General features: G+C 43.0%; 1 protein-coding gene across 2 annotated transcripts; it reads right to left on the bottom strand.

The window, feature by feature from the left end:
* Positions 1-3,087: 3,087 nt before the first annotated feature.
* Positions 3,088-13,510, bottom strand: EEF1AKMT1 (EEF1A lysine methyltransferase 1). Of its 2 annotated transcripts, none has more exons than XM_050333601.1 (5): positions 13,461-13,510; positions 7,045-7,198; positions 6,086-6,168; positions 5,406-5,686; positions 3,088-4,230 (listed from the first exon to the last, which is right to left on the bottom strand). In XM_050333601.1, exons 2-5 carry the CDS (start codon positions 7,192-7,194, stop codon positions 4,103-4,105), a joined length of 642 nt encoding a protein of 213 aa, XP_050189558.1. In that variant the 5' UTR covers positions 7,195-7,198; positions 13,461-13,510; the 3' UTR covers positions 3,088-4,102. The 2 variants fall into 2 exon arrangements, with proteins under 2 accessions (XP_050189558.1, XP_050189557.1); XM_050333600.1 differs by lacking the exon at positions 13,461-13,510 and adding an exon at positions 7,692-7,875.
* Between the last annotated feature and the right edge of the window lie 2,306 nt (positions 13,511-15,816).

The following is a 15,816-nucleotide window of genomic DNA, read 5'->3' on the forward strand; positions in this document are numbered from 1 at the left end:
GGAATTGTTTTTTTTTTTAATGAGGTCATCACATCATGGATTTATATCGGTTTCACTTCAAATGTGGTGTGACATTTTCCAGCTTCTAGCCCTCTGGTTACAGCTGCTGCAGCCTTGCCTTTAATTTGCATGGGGGGAGGGAGGGTTCATTGGAGTTGCTTCAAGGCTTCACAAACTCTTGACAGAAGGCAGGCATGAAATGCCTCACTGAACCAACTCCAGCCCCAATAAATGCAAACAATTCAAAGCTGGAACTATCTGGCAGCTGCAGCTGATTTGAGAAAATTTTTTGTTGTGCCAGGAAAATCTTTTCCTTCAATGAGGTTGTCCCTGGAATACATTAGAAGCCACAAAACACAGAACAATATCCTTGGTAAAGAGATTATTTTCTTCTCTATAGTATTGCTTAAGATAGGTTGGAACATTCCTATCATTCAGGAAGGCTGAGAAAAGCCTGAGATGCTAGTCTTGGTTTTCTCACCAGTCATTACCTGAAGGTGTTTGTCTGAATAGATGGAGATCTACAGCTGCAAGTGAACATGGAATTGCATGGGGGAACACAAACACAAAAGCCAAGAGAGGAAAAGGGAAAAAGGCTGTGATGTGCTCACAAAGCATGAAACCCCATTAATCTCACTGGCATTAGGGAACAGCCATATATACCTGGACTAGGGCACGAGGGAGATCCAGTCAATCCCACGTGTTTTGGTGGCATGAGCTACCACTTGGTTTTGCTGTACTCCAGTCTAAGGGGGCTGCAGAACGTGAGCAGACCCAGAAAATCAGCACAGCTCTGACATCGGCTGATGAGGGGCTTCTGCTACCCGAACCCAGCTGCCCTGTTTCCCATCTCAGCGCATGGCACTGGGGCTGCTCCGTGCAGGTAACAGAGTGACCAAACCAACCATCAGAGATACCTCCCAGTTGCTCTGGTCCGGAGGGGCACAGGCACGGGCACGGGGGTGGAAGCAACTGTGTGTGTGGTAGAGATGGGCTACCTGTGCAACACCAGAGCTGAGGGTGACATTTTTAACAGAAGTGCAGAAATTGGCAGCAGTACCTTGGACCTCATGCAACTGCATTTCCAGAAACATTTCATTTCTCATCTGGGGTGAGATGCAGGCAGCTGCAGTGTATTCTCTTCCCCTACAGCAACTAGCCTGTGCACAAGCACATTTTCTCTGCCAAGTGTCCCAGCCATACCAACAGCAGGGCACTGAGAGGTAATGGGCACAGTGCCCATTACTGAAGGTAAGTGGCTGTAGCACAGGACTCTCTAGTGATAAACGCCACTGGAAAAGCAGCATGGTGCTAACACTCTACCAAAGTCTGCTCCAACTAAAAGTCCATCCATGAGACATCACCAGTAAGGAAAATCAATCACTACTTGACACTGATGTTTTTATTCATAATCCTAGTACAGAAGAGAGATTTTGTTGTCACATAGTATTTCTTAATGTTACCATGATGGCACAAAGCACAAATTCACTATGAATTTTTGTGACTTGTACCTTCTTAGAAATAATTCTTGCCTTGGAATCATTTGGACAAAAAATAGTTTACCTTCCATCACTGATGAAGTCTGTAAGTGCCACCAGTCAAGCTCTGCTTCGGCAGCTGCCTGCACTCACCAGGCTTTTAAGAGGGAAGGTGGTGGACAACAGGCTGCTCTGTTTGAGTGCATCTGCACAGATTTATATGTACTCTCATTTTCATAACTGTGCATCTTCACAGTGACTCTTTTCAAAGCTGTCTGACCTACATTTGAGAAGCAGCAGTTATTTTCTTGGAAGTGAATTTCTTGGTATAACTGAACGGTGCAGTTTTATTTTTTTTAAGTAAGGTCTCTGATGAAGTTAGCAAAATCGTCCTTTGATTCTGCCGTAGAGAGCCCAGCAACACACATTTACCAAAATAAAGCAAACAACTGAAGGAATTAATAGCAAAGCAGCAACATAGGTGAAGCTTCAATTTGAACAGCACATTCTAATTTAGGTGGATGGCAGGGGAAGAATATCCTCCCTTCTGCCAATCTGTTCCCAATACCTGCCCTCCTTGAAACCTCCACACAGTTATAAACAAAGTTTCATGAGTTCCTTCATTGTCTCCATCTGCTTGGTAATAAACCAGTTTACAATTGTGAAGTACAGACTTGTGCCAATAGCCACGCAGTTAACACTCTGCTTTGCTTTTTTTTTTAAACTGGCCACATAAAAGTGATGGTGAAGCCTCCAGGAAAACAGCTAAACCCAGCTGTATGTCACCTGTGGACAGGCATTTTCAGGGGGGATCCTGGCTCAGCAGCAAGGATGGCTTCTGGTTTGAAAGGCATGACTGTATTTGGCCATGGGCTCACAGAGACTGTTAGAAAGAAGAGTTTGGTGCCTGTTCTCCTGCAAGCACTGCCTCTGCTGCACTTCTCTTGTTTCACAAACCTGTTACCTGTCTGACAGAAGCCAAGGCCACAAAAGAGTAAGAAAACTGTTAAAATGAAACTCAGGAACAGCAGGTGTAAAGTGTGAGGAGGGAAAAGCCTTAGGAAGTAAACAGATTTCTTGGAAAATGGGGAAGAGAGCTACAGTGGCTTGGATGGGTATTTATGAACCACTGTTGTGCCCAGCTCAGGCAGCACGATACTCTGAGCACTGAGAGAGGATTATATTCCGTCTACATTATTCCTGCTCAGTTGTTTACTCAACCAGATGGGAAAATCCGCATGCAAACAGCAGAAATGCACAGAAACATGTGTGTTACCTCTACCTTATAAAACGGTCCATGAGCCCCTGGTGGTCTAGTGGTAAAGGCGCCGCGCTATCACCACCGAGACCCGGGTTCGATTCCCGGTCAGGGCCACTCCCAGGCAGGTGGGGCTCGTTAGCCCACCTACATCCTAAGGACCTCGCTGCCACCGTCCAAGCTCGCTTGGCCCCGGCAGATGAACCTTAGGATTAAAGGGTGGGCTCAGTTCCGCGCACACTGTGTCTCACCTAAAAAATCCAATGCGCAGGCTGGAAGGTGTAAAGACCTTCCCCGGATCTTCGCTCGCGAAGACTGGCCATTATTTATTTATAAAATGGTCCTGTCTCACAAGTTTAATTAGGTTTATTCCCACTGCAAAACAAATTTCTCCATTCTTCATTTTAGGTGATACATTTTGTAGATGCAGCATTTCTGTTAGCCTTTTACACAATATGGCATATAAAGACAATTACTTGTGTTTTGTATGGTGTATTTATAGATTATAAACTGTTGAGTGCCTTGGAATTTATGAACCAACTTTCACCCAAAAATACATTAGTAGTGTAGTTAGTCAAAACCAACTTTAAAAATTCCCAGTTACCAAAAATGTCTACCACCTGAAAGCAAAATTTTTCTAATGTGTCACCTACTTTGATTGAAATATAGTCCAAACCTTGTATATAAAATCTTCCATTTGAAACAGTGGGAGTTTATCAATACATTAAATTACTCCTCAGTGGCCTTGTAAGATTCAGGGATTTCTAAGAGGATTCTGTTCTGCTGCTCTGCTGCTGACCGTGGAGCAGGAGAGAAAGAAAAGTGGGCAACTGGAAAAAACCAAACAGTTTTTGTAACTATAAACTTGACATACCTGTAAATCATCTTTAGTTTGATATTGAAATCTGTTAAAAAGCAGGCAATTTATTTAATCAGAGCCATTATTATTCAAGATTTAATGGACTAACATTACTACAGAAGTATCAAGTTCTTTTGCAATGACAATTCTGATGTCTGCCAAGCAAGCACCTATGTGTTGTTATAAGCTAAAATCACTTCAAAAAAGTCTCTGAATTGTAAAAGGTACTGGTTAGAATTGAACTCAGACTGAGAAGCTCCTGTTATCCAGGAACTTCTATCCAGCCCATGCACTGTTTGGTCCACATTTACCTAATACTTAAGGTACAAACACAGTAGCTGCAAATGCTTACTCACTTAAAAGACAGAGGCTAAAGCACATGTTCATTAAAGCTAGCCCAGGAAATCGTACTCAGAGCTGAATATTTTCAGCACTGAGAACTGTGGAGTCACTGATAAAAAACAGAAAGCAGCTTGACTGAAAAGGCTGTAGATCTTCTTATGAGAATCAGTCCAGTCCAGAAGTATAGTTCACATAACATCGAAATTCATTGGCTAAATTTCTCGAGTGTTTTGGAATAAACTTGCACATCTTCACACCAAGATGCTTTGCTGCCTGTTCCTCCATGACAGCACCTGCAGCAAAAATAATTGGTATTCAATAAGAAAAACAGTAACAGAACGTTTGGAGTTTTTTTAGTAGCTCCTCACAAATACACAAAAACAGAGCCTGGGTTTTTTTTAAGGAAGGAAGGCTTAAAGTAGTTACACTGTCAGCATCCCTTAACAACTTAATCTACTGAGAAATTTACAATAAATCTAAAAGAATGGAAGACACCCCAAGGAAACGAATTTCCGAAAACTTTCATAAACATAGGCAGAGGGTATCAGTGCCCTTTATGCATAAAAGAAACTTGGAACTCAGTCTTCTTGCTACATACCAAGGAAGTTAAACGGTAGGGAGCCATGGGAAATGCAAACAGATTACGTATACTCTTCCACTTAAATAAACCGCAGCTAGGCACTGAGAAATCACTTCTTGAGCAGTATTTCTCAAACTCTGTAAACTGAAGGACCACCTACCCATTTTAGGGAGAACCACCCTTGTGCGTGACTGCCATGAGCAATTAAACCAGAAAGTAGACTTTCTATGGCCATGTATTGTTTAAATTTTTTGTTTACTTTGCCTGCTTGGTTGACTTCCCTCAAGTTGTATGGAAAAAGAGCTTTTGTCCTTTGCTTTTTGAAAAAGCTTCCTGGATGTCTTCAGATGTCTTGTAATAACAATACAGTTTAGGAAATGCCATGACTAAGGCAGATACACATCACTTCTTAAATCAGCAAGTGCATCTTCATAAAGAAGGACCTGCAAGTACAGTTATCTTGTTATTTAATTTCACTGTTTTAACACTGGTTTTTAATTCCTCCTGACGTATTTCAGTGCCTAGGATATCAAGAATAAGTTGCACCTATGTTTTGCCATACCCTGACTTCAACCATTGCAATTACAAGGAAAAAATATTTCTGGAACTTTGTAGGATGATCTTATAATTCTTCAAAAATTCAGTAAAACTTGTAATGCCATAAGAAAAAAAGCTGACTTTTAAAAGTCCTATTAAAAATCATTTGCCTCTAGTTTCAAACAAAGGTTGAACTCACGTATTCAAATAAGAAGCTTAGGATACATATTGCCCCTTAAATTAATGATAATTTAGTATTATAGAGTTAGTATTTCTCTCACGTGAGTGAGTCTGTCTTTTGAGAGAGAGAAAAAGATCCTTATGGGGACCTAATATTTTTATTAGTTATACCTGTGCAAAGCAGTATCTTTCCTTTTGTCAAGTATTTGATCGTCTCTGCAGTTTTCTGAAGACATTCCTCAGACAGATAGGGTGGATCTGCTATTACAATGTCAAAACTGTGTGGCAGGAGATATTCAGGTAAGTTCAAAGGCTGGTTGTAATCATAGAAGATAAATTCTTCTCCATATACAGAAAACCTTCTGTCGTACTCAAGTATACACACTGAAAAATCTTTACCATCCAGTTCTTTCAGTTTCTGGTACACACTCGGTGCACTAACACATGCTATCCTGAAAAAGACACAGTAACTTAGAATATTGATTTAAAAGGCAAACAAGAGCGACAAAACCCCTACACCAGTCCTCACAGCTGCTTTGGGATAAACATTTTAAATATTAGTGCCCAAAATGTAAGCTATTCTTTCTCCATTCTAACAACTAATTACTTTAATAACTTTAAGCCATTACCTATTCAACCTCCACAGCCTACAACATTCAGTAAAATGGTAAGTGGGAAGATCAGAATAAACTATGAACTAAGTAACAGCAAAGCAGTTCTGCAATACTGCAGATGAACAAAGATGAAGTACAGTGAGTAATGAATTAAACTGCATGCTCTGTCTATGTAGTAGACACAAAGTATTTACAGAAAAGACATGTTAAATCTACAACACCATTATTAAAACCTACCTGCCACCTTCTCCAGCTGCCACAACTGCTTCCTTGGCCAGGCACAACGCAGTTTCATCGCTGTACCAAAACTGGCTCAGTTGCTGTGAAATGATGCACAATGACAAACAACATCAAATCTTCTGACTGTGCTATGTACAGTGAGGTGTGGTCAGTCATAACTGAAGAAAACCAAAATCCACAGCAACTTCCCAGTTCACAAACTGCAAAGCTGGAAAAGTAACTATTTTCCTGACAGTCTTTCTACTTCTGTAATCCAGGTAGCTCACACCACATGTTTCCAAAGCGTGTATGGCAGTGCCAGGAAAACCAGGTAATCCAAACCACTGACAAGGCTATTTCAAACCCCATGTGCAGATGCACAATACTTATGTGCTCTTAATTTGAGTTACTTTAGCAGAAGAAGAAAAAGGAACTTAAAAAGTGACAGTATGGAAGGAAATAAAGGAGAAAACTGCTAAATCAGAGGGGATCAGGAAAAGGAAGAGAAAAAAACAAACAAACAATCCAGAGAAAAATCAAAAGTCAGTCTGTCACAAGTAAAAACAAGCAGTAAAACAGCCATCCACAAAAACAAAGAAATAAAACACAGAGAGAAATATGAAATTAAAGGAAAGATCACTTGATCTGGTTACACTGTGTTAGTCTCAGGGAGGAGTCTTTACTACCTTCACATGCCAAAGTGGAGTTAAAATTTCCAGAAGAGACAGATGTTTCTGACAGCAGCTTTATGCCCTGTCCATGTACTTTCAGTTTGTACCCCCTGCCCACATGTAGAACAGACAACTATACTCAGATTAAATAGTAAAACAAATCTCCCTACAGTGTTACCATCCATGAATAGGAACATCTTGAGTGTTCCCCTTTATAATTTCATTTCATTATCCATCCACAAAAGAAAATCAGTAAAGGCTACTCCTCTATCTGTGCTTCATTCATCCAGGTTTATACTTTCTTACCCAATCTTCTTCTATTGAGCCAATGGAATATTGATTAAACCCCTGGGTGGTCTTCATGCCCTCTCTCTGCTGCTGTTCCAAATAGAACTCCTGGAGGGCAGCCAACGTATGGGATGAAAGCTGGGGAATGTCATCGTCATCATCATCCATTTTTCTAGATGTCAACCAAAAAAAAAATTAATTAAATCAACCTTTTCAATGATGAATGCTTTTAATAACAGCATATTCTCCTGAGGTAAAACAACTTCCACCAACAATGCAGCTAAAAAGAAGAACTTCCTAACAAAAGAAAACATATTCCTTCTACTTAGGTGGTCTTAAATCAGTGAGAGGCCAATGGGAAATAACATGCCTCCACAGAGAATTCAGGAACAGTAGCAACACTGTTCCCTTTCTGTACGACACAGATTTGGTTTGTATTCTTACAGGGAAGTTGTCATTACAGTTCTTGGTTTCCTGAATCCATATATACCTTGTATGTGTCAGCTTTCAGAAAAAAATCTCCTTTAGTGGATTTGAAAAATCCCATAGAAATTATTCCCTTTTCTCCTAGAAATAATGATAGCTACTGGTCATTCCTCCCCATGCTCAAAGTTACACAATTTTGACTCAAAATGAAGTAAACTAGCATTCTAGCTCAGCATCACCTGGCTTTAACTTCCATGCCATAAAAAGATTCCTCTGAATGCCAGAAACATTAAAAAAAAAAAAAAAAAAGGCAGGCAAGAAGCTCATAAAGATGTTTTTCTAACCCTACTCCACTGAAAACTCGTGCATTTTGCATGTAAAAACCTGGACATGACTTGTATCAAAAAGACATGGTATATACTAATGGAAAAGTACAGCCATTTCCAGAGAACTCTTGATGTTGGTTCTGCTGCGCAGAGTCCCTGAGTCCTGCTGACCCCAGGCAGTGCAGCAGAGTTTGTGTCCTCCCCAGAAGGGACGGTGCCACCTCGTGGAACGACAGTGCCAGAAAAGACCCAGCACGTGGAAACTACTGGAGAAAACTGGGAAATACTCTTCTCTGAAGAAACCCATCTTCTCTGCACCCCATCTCAGAACCAGCACACAAGCAATGACTTCAGCAGAACCTGGAACCAGGAGTATGCCTGACTTTATGCAGAAGCCACTGAGAGCCGTGTGCCACCTGAAACGAGAGCCATTTCAAGTACAGTCGCTCAGGGTTTTTCTTCTCCCCGTCCCCTGGACTGCAATGAGAACTCCAGTCTCTCCTCCCACCCTTCCTTCCACTCCTGCAGAGCTTTCAAGATGAAGTTTCCTAAAACAGCTTCTCTCTGCTTGCTGGAGAAAGGATACGGTAACCTGCCACTGTGAGGTAACTCACACAGTTCCTCTGCCATTCTGCTGACACCGCGTGCACCTACGTGGGATAAGAGGGAAGCACTTGGCTTTTCCAGAATATTGCTTACTGACTTGCTGGCTTCTCAGGCCAGGCTGGCAAAACAGGGGATTATTCAGAGCCTAAAAACCCACCTATGGTGTTAGCCTCAAGCAAGAGGAGAATTTTGAAGTCAAGTTACCTAGTAAGACCAAAATCATAATTCCCCCCCCCCCCATTTTTAAAAAGAAATACATTATTAAATTATGTATTATTTAAAGTATTTTTAATAAAAATGACTGCAAGTTCAGACAGATAATACAGTTTATAGCCCCAATGCTCTAACAATACACAACACTATGATCCATTTTAGGCCCTATACAACAATTAATTTTCATTAGGACATGTCAAAAACTTAAAATCACTCCTTAACTCACAACTTTTTTTTTTTTTTTTAAGTGACTGATACGTGTAGTAATCTGGTTTGGTATAATCCCCTAAGCAAGGACACATCTATACCTTGACACTTAAGAGCTGCAACTTTGCATCTGTTTCAGTTTCTAAGGCAAAAGCCGGAATCTTTATTTTCTGTTCAGTGAGGCCACAAAGGCATTTGCAAGGACTAAATCCATGCCCATGAAATGAAACCCTCATAGATAAAATTGCTCATGAAGAATTTCCCATTGTTTCAGTATATAAAAAGGCATACTCCCATAGACACCTTTTATCTATTAATAATTTTTCAGTTTATTTTTTAATAGCCTTTCTTTTGGTTTGTAAATTAAAGCCTTAGGAACTAAGCAGTAATTAACTGTGAGGTTGCAAGGAGAGGTAACTCAGAACATATGGTAGAAATATATTGTACATCTATTACAAATACCCCCAAAATTCAATATATTTTTCTGAATGCACATATTCTGACTTAGGTCATTAGCATGAAAACATTCTTGTGCTTAAGAACTACATCAGAAGACTATTAAAGTGAGTTTATAGGAAAAAGACTTGTAAATCCTTCAAGGGAGACAGCTCTACTGTTTGAAAGCCCCTCTATACCCCTTCCAGTTCACTGCTCTCAAGTCCAGAAGCAACCCTGAAACATTTGGGGGAGGATGGGAAGAAGCACAGAAACCCACAGTGCCTCTGGCTCTGAGGGAACCTTTACACTCTTAATTCCCAAGGCTGCTGGGGCTCCAACTGACCCATCTGTGCTTGCCCCAGGCCCTGGGTCCCTCATCAGCAGCCCGTGCTCTGTCCTCATGCAGACTCCCTACAAGAGCCACACAAGGGGTCAGGGCTGTGTTTTAGGAATGCCCTGGGATTCAGAGCATTTGTAACACATACAGCGCTGATCCAGCCATTCTACCTACACTAAAACTTCGTGCTAATATGAATACAAGGTTTAAAAGTAGGAAAGTGACAGATCTTCTTTACTATTAATTCTTAGTTTACGCATTGCATTATGCACCCAATTAAAAAGCAAAATGACAAAAAAATCAGATCTCCAAGAATAGCTCAAGAACAGTGCATGAAGTTTAGGAAAATAAGGCTCATGGTGAAATTAAAGTTAGCCTAAAAGAAAGGAGGAAAAAAGGGGGTAAGCTTGGACAGATTCAGTGGAACAGGAACTGTTTCAGGCAGGACTGTGTTCATACAGTAAAATGGCAAATTTGGATACTACTGGTCTCTAAAGGGCCAGATCTATCCATAAGACAGGAAAAGTGAGGTGACTACAACTGCACCACATGGCCTACAGTGCAGCAGGCAGAAGGAAGGGGGTGGAGGTGCCTGCAGACTCCTTAGTCCCTTCCCCTCTGCACAGCTCAATCTCTCTCTTATTAGCTGATGAACTGTTCAGGCAAATGTCATCACTACAGACTGAAAGCTCTTCAAAGAAAAAAAAAATTGAAAGAGATAATAGCAGCACAGGAGACTCCAAGGCCTCGTCTACACAAGAATTCTGCATCTACTTAATGACAGTTTCCAGTTGTCATGTATGAGAACTCTGACCTTATACAGTCAAATTCTAAAACAGAAGAAAAAAACACCTTAAGTTAAAAGGAACACAAGTGTCAATGCTATAGGAAAAATTAACAGTCTTTGGTCCCCAGTACATTTGTTCCACCTGTAATTATGATCACCTGAAAAACAGTATTCTCGGCCCCTATGCACACATAGGAGCATAGCCCCTATGCCCAAATGGAACTGTGCCCCTGTCCAGAGGAGTCTGTAAACCTGAAGTCATAGCTGAGCTGAGACAAGTGCCCCACATGCCCTTGCACCACTGTTCACCCCATAAAGACAGAACAAACAGCTTGCTACAGAAGTTAGATCCTTCTAGATCCACAGCACTACTCGAGAGGAAGCTCCTCTCATACATGGAAAGGCAGGCAGGAGGTGGGATCTATATTTACAAAGCCACCTCAAAAAATACCCTCCTGGTAAAGTACACAACTGCTGCTTCAGAACTTTTACCAAGAGACCGCACCAAAGGTGACTCTAACATCTCTCTCCCAAAGAGGCTGCGTCAGCCTAACCCCTATCTGTAAGGCAGGGCTCCCCAAATGCCCACACAACTTGGAAATACCACCTGGTAGGTGTACAAAGCAGTTTTCAATGCTCGTTCTTTTGTGGCACCCTGAAGATGTCATCTCATTGTAATAAAATGTCCCTTGGCTAGAGGGAAAAGGAGAGACTGCTGAAAGGCCATGGAATAGAAATACAACTGGAAAGCCACACTGTTCACTGCTGGGAAGGGGGAGGAAGAGGACATCGTAGGCACCTTAGATCTTTAACTGACAATATAAAAAGCACATGTGCAACTTCAGAAAAGATCTCATTCTAGAGTAACTTGGATCTAAAGACAGAGAGCATGAAATGGAGTTAAATATAGCTGTCTGTATTTCTTCCAAGCTGCCCAAGTCAGTCTTTGAGACAAGCACCTCATCATCTATGGTGTTTGTAGCACACACCAAGAAAAGCTGGGCAATGGCGTGCAACCATAATGAAAATCACCTGGAAGGGGCTCCAACCACCTGCCTGGAGGTAAACAACTCCTGATCTGAGGGACTGGAATGGTTACTAAAGGCCGGATACGTGCCCTGATGCCTCAAAAGCTGGAAGATACTGCGCTCTGCTCAAGCTTGAGCTCGTTATCATATACAGGAATCCACATGCTGTGTCTGCAGACAACCTGCCACCGATCTGAGGCAGCTCCATTTAAGGATTAAGGCTGAATAACTTTTTGTTCATGTCCATGGCAAATGGTTTAAGGATAAAGCTGTACTAGTTCAGGTCAAGCGCTGGTTACAATTATCCTTGTGTCCTGAAGGGTTGATACTGGTCATTCCATCCTGAAGACAGCCAAAACCACTGCCTCAAAAGGACTAAGGTAAGGCGAATACATGCAATACCTCACCAATCTATACTCTCAGACTTTAACCATTTTCTACTAAGGAAGTTGTTTTTGCATCCAAAGGGATTCACTCTGTGAACGCAGTTCTCAGAAACACTTGTCCAGTATCCCTTAAATTCCCATAGAAGTTTTTAATCTACAGCGTCATCTGGTAAGAAGCTTCATTTTATCAATCATTTTATGAATAACTATCTCTTCTTGCTGTGACAGCATGCACTCGCTTCACATGGTGCAGACACTTGGTGTGTCAGAAAAGAGCAAGTGGTTGAGCCCTACACTCTCTCCACGTGTCATTTCACAGACATCTCTAAGACATCCCCCTTCCCTCCCTCAGCAAAATGCCTCTTTTCTAGCCTGAAGGGTCTTAACCCTCTCTGATGGGTTGACAAAAGTCTTTCGATGCATTCACTCTTCCTTGTTGAATCCTTCTAATATACCCTTTTTTGAGGAGACTAGAACTCTACGCAATGTCTAAGATACGAGTGATCACGTTTATGCTGTTGTTTCATGTTTTCTGTTACATTCTATTTATTTTCCTAAAAATTTCTATCATTTGATGTGTTTTTCTTGGCTGCCACCAAACAGTGGTGATAATGTGTTTTTTGAGAATCACGTATCATAATCCCGAATCTCCTGGCTGCGTGGGAATTGCATCTGATAACACAATTAAGCAGAATTTACAAAGAAATTTAAAGAGCTCCAAGAGCTCCAAGTTACCAACACACACAGAATAAAACTGAATAGCAGTTGTGGTCTATTTCTCTCAACAAAACCCAGGGAAAATACTGAAACTAGAAAAGGTTCAAGAAGCGTAGTGAGACATCCAAAGACTAGAAAAGCTTTTGTAGGGCAATGAGTATGAGGAAGGAGTAACTGAAGAGTATGACAAAGCCTGTAATCATGAGTGGCACGAACATCACGGGCACAGATGGACCACTGTTTTCCAATGCAAGAATTAAAAGGCCAAATGTAGGCTGCAGTGGTCTTAACGAAGAAAAAACAAAACACCAACAAAGCCCCAAAACCTCAAAACAACAACAACAAAAACACTATCAAAAGGAGCTTGTTCATGACACAAGGTGTTGCTGAGCTACGGAATCCCTTGGTGACTGAATTTCATAGTGCCTCAAAAGTAACACAAGAAAAGTTCATAGAACAGAAACTGTCTCCGAGAATTACTAAATACGTGGAAACCGCACTGGATGCAAAAGGTAAGGTCAGGAGGCCTGGTGGAAGGTAAGGAAAGCACGGTATGTCCTAGCCTGTTCCCACTCTTTTCGGAGAGCACGGAGGGAGCGCCGGAAGGGCTCGGCACCGCCGGGACCCTAACACACGTGAACGACAGACGGGGCACAGGCGGCTTCTGGAGAAGGCCCATTTCTCCCGTTCGCTCCCGAGGGTATCGCTCCGAGGGCGCCCTGCACCCGCAATAAACTCCTGAGGGGCACAGGGTGACCCCGGCCCGCCCCTCGGCCGCCACCGAGTCCGCGGCAGCGGGCAGCGGAAGGGGCTGGCGGGCATGAAGCTCCCGATGTCCCGGCCCCCGCGCCCCCGGAGCGGGAAGCCCTCCCGCCCTCACGGCGGGCAGGGGCGGACGGGCACGGGGGCTCTGGGTCGCACCACCCCCGCCGCGCGCCGCGCCCGCCTCCACCGCGCACTCACCGCCCGTGGATCCCTCCGCGCGCGCGGAGACCGCCCGGCCGGCCCCGCCCCCAACGCCGCGCGCGGGGCGCGCGCGCCCCCTGCTGGGCGCTGCGGCAGGAGGGGCGGGCAGTGCCGATCCCGATCCCCATCCCCGTCCCCATCCCCATCCGACGGGGACCGCTCAGCCTGCCCCTCGCGCCGCTCCGGGCCACACGCGCACTGTGCGGTGCGGTGTCGCTATGCCCTCGCCTTCCCCGCTGCTCAGCGGTCGGCGGGGCGGCTCCCTCTCGGCTGAAGTACGCGCTGCGTGCTGCCCCTGGGCGGGCTCCGGCGGCCGAGGAATTCCGCGTCTGTGCAGGCACTTGGACACATACTGAAGTCTGAGCTGGGCTGTGAGACAGCAAAAGGCGCCCGTCATGTCAGGGTGAGAGATGATAGGTTCTCTCTCTCTCTGCCAAGTGTTCAAAGAGCCACGAGCTTCGGACTTGCACCACAACACAGCGCCCCAAAGTGGTTTTCTACACCTGGCTCTCCTGCCCAGGCTTTCCATTTCCGTTAAACATCAGCAGGTGGGAACGAGCACCCTTTCTTGCATACGAACAGAAGTCGAGCTGATTCTTAAGACACTCGCAAAGGATAGCAAGTTTTAAAATACTTTGCTTGTTTAATTTCATAGAATCTTGGAATGGCTTGGGTTGGAGGAGACCTTAAAGATCATCTAGTTCAAACCCCTCTGCATAGACAGGGACACTTTTCACGAGACCAGGTTTCTCAGAGCTCCATCCAGCACAGCCTTGAACACAGCCATCCACAGCTTCTCTGGGCAACCTGTTCCAGTGCCTCACCGCCCTCACTGTAAAGAATTTCTTCAGAATATCTAATCTAAACTTACCCTCTCCCAGGTTGAAGCCATTCCTCCCTTGTCCTGTCAGTACATAACGCTGTAAAAAGTCTCTCTCCATCGTTCTTACTGTCTGACACCTGCACAGTATTACTCGAGTGCAGCAAGAAATGTGGTTTATACACCACAGAGAAGCGACACTTAAGTAATTTTCCTATTTCATGTGTATCTGTAGCACATTTTAAGTGAAGTGTTTTGTACAGGACCAAAAACGAAAAGATAGAGGAAACTGGGACGACACATACTCTCAGTCCAGATTTCGCAGAGCAACAATCTACCCCGACAAGCGATTCCTCCTCACCCAAAGAGTTAGAGAGATCATGTAAGGGCACGTGGCTGTGTGGGGGCTTGGGGGGTAGGCAGGGCAACGCTATTTAAGTTATGATACCAGATACTACTTGGCAGCAAACAGACATCTCAAGACCTTGCTTGAATCCTGTTACAAGACAGTTCTAGAAGGAAAGCTTGGAAGGAGCTCAAGTGACCCTGTAGGAAACAAAACAGGTTCTCTTGCAATGCATTTTCTTTGGGATGTGAAGACAAACCAACCACAAACATGGAAACACCTGTGAAGTGCACCCTGTAACAACTTTCTTAGTAGTAATTGGGTTTTATGGTTCCTAATCTTTTTCTTGCAGGAAGATGTTTCTAGTTAAGCTATCGCCCCTGTCCTTTCACTGACAAAGCCATGTCACACAGCAGTGACACCAGTGTCCTCAAGATGAACCTGATGATATACATCACTGCCTCTTCACTAATAAATTTGCTGTATCAGAAAGTTTTTAAAAACACAGTACCCTGGAAAGCAATAGCAATTGTTACTCACAAGGCTTTTGTGTTTTGATGTTTATTATTTTTACTTCAGTTTTTCTCAAATAATGAAATTCTATACTTTTCTTCCTCTTGCTGTAGCACAAGCTACAGCCATATGAAAAAGTATAATTAGTCAGCCTCTTAAAAGCTGGCAGTCTCTACACAAATTCAAGTACAGTAGTGAGCTTTCATCCTCAGATAGTTTACAGACTCCCAGCTCTTTCTCTATGGAGATACAAGTCTTAAGAAACATGACAGTGATGCATGATCCCTGTGACTTCTATTTTGCCAGGCTTTGTGGATCTCTTGGAAGTAATTCAGGGGCCAAAAGGAGGGCTACATCTTCAGATTGAAAAATGCTCTACTTTAGTCACTTTTTACCACCTAGTATTGATATTTTAAATGGATTTTAGAAATGTTTAAAAGAACCCCCAAACCAACAACCCTGAAATAGAATTACCAGTATCTATCTATACCTTTGTACATTTTTGTATCCCCATCGATTTTACCATTGCTCCTGATTTATGTAGTTGTCTCAAAAAATGTCCTGAGATAAACAGTAACATACAACCTTCATGGAATTTTCTGGCCCCAAAGCCTTCTCGTGGTTGTTTTTGATTTTTTTCCCCAAACGATGTAGTCACTCTGCCATCACAAGAA

Source organism: Myiozetetes cayanensis, unplaced genomic scaffold (assembly GCF_022539395.1).
Source record: "Myiozetetes cayanensis isolate MyiCay16 unplaced genomic scaffold, myiCay2020 scf5-8, whole genome shotgun sequence".
NCBI lineage: Eukaryota > Metazoa > Chordata > Aves > Passeriformes > Tyrannidae > Myiozetetes > Myiozetetes cayanensis.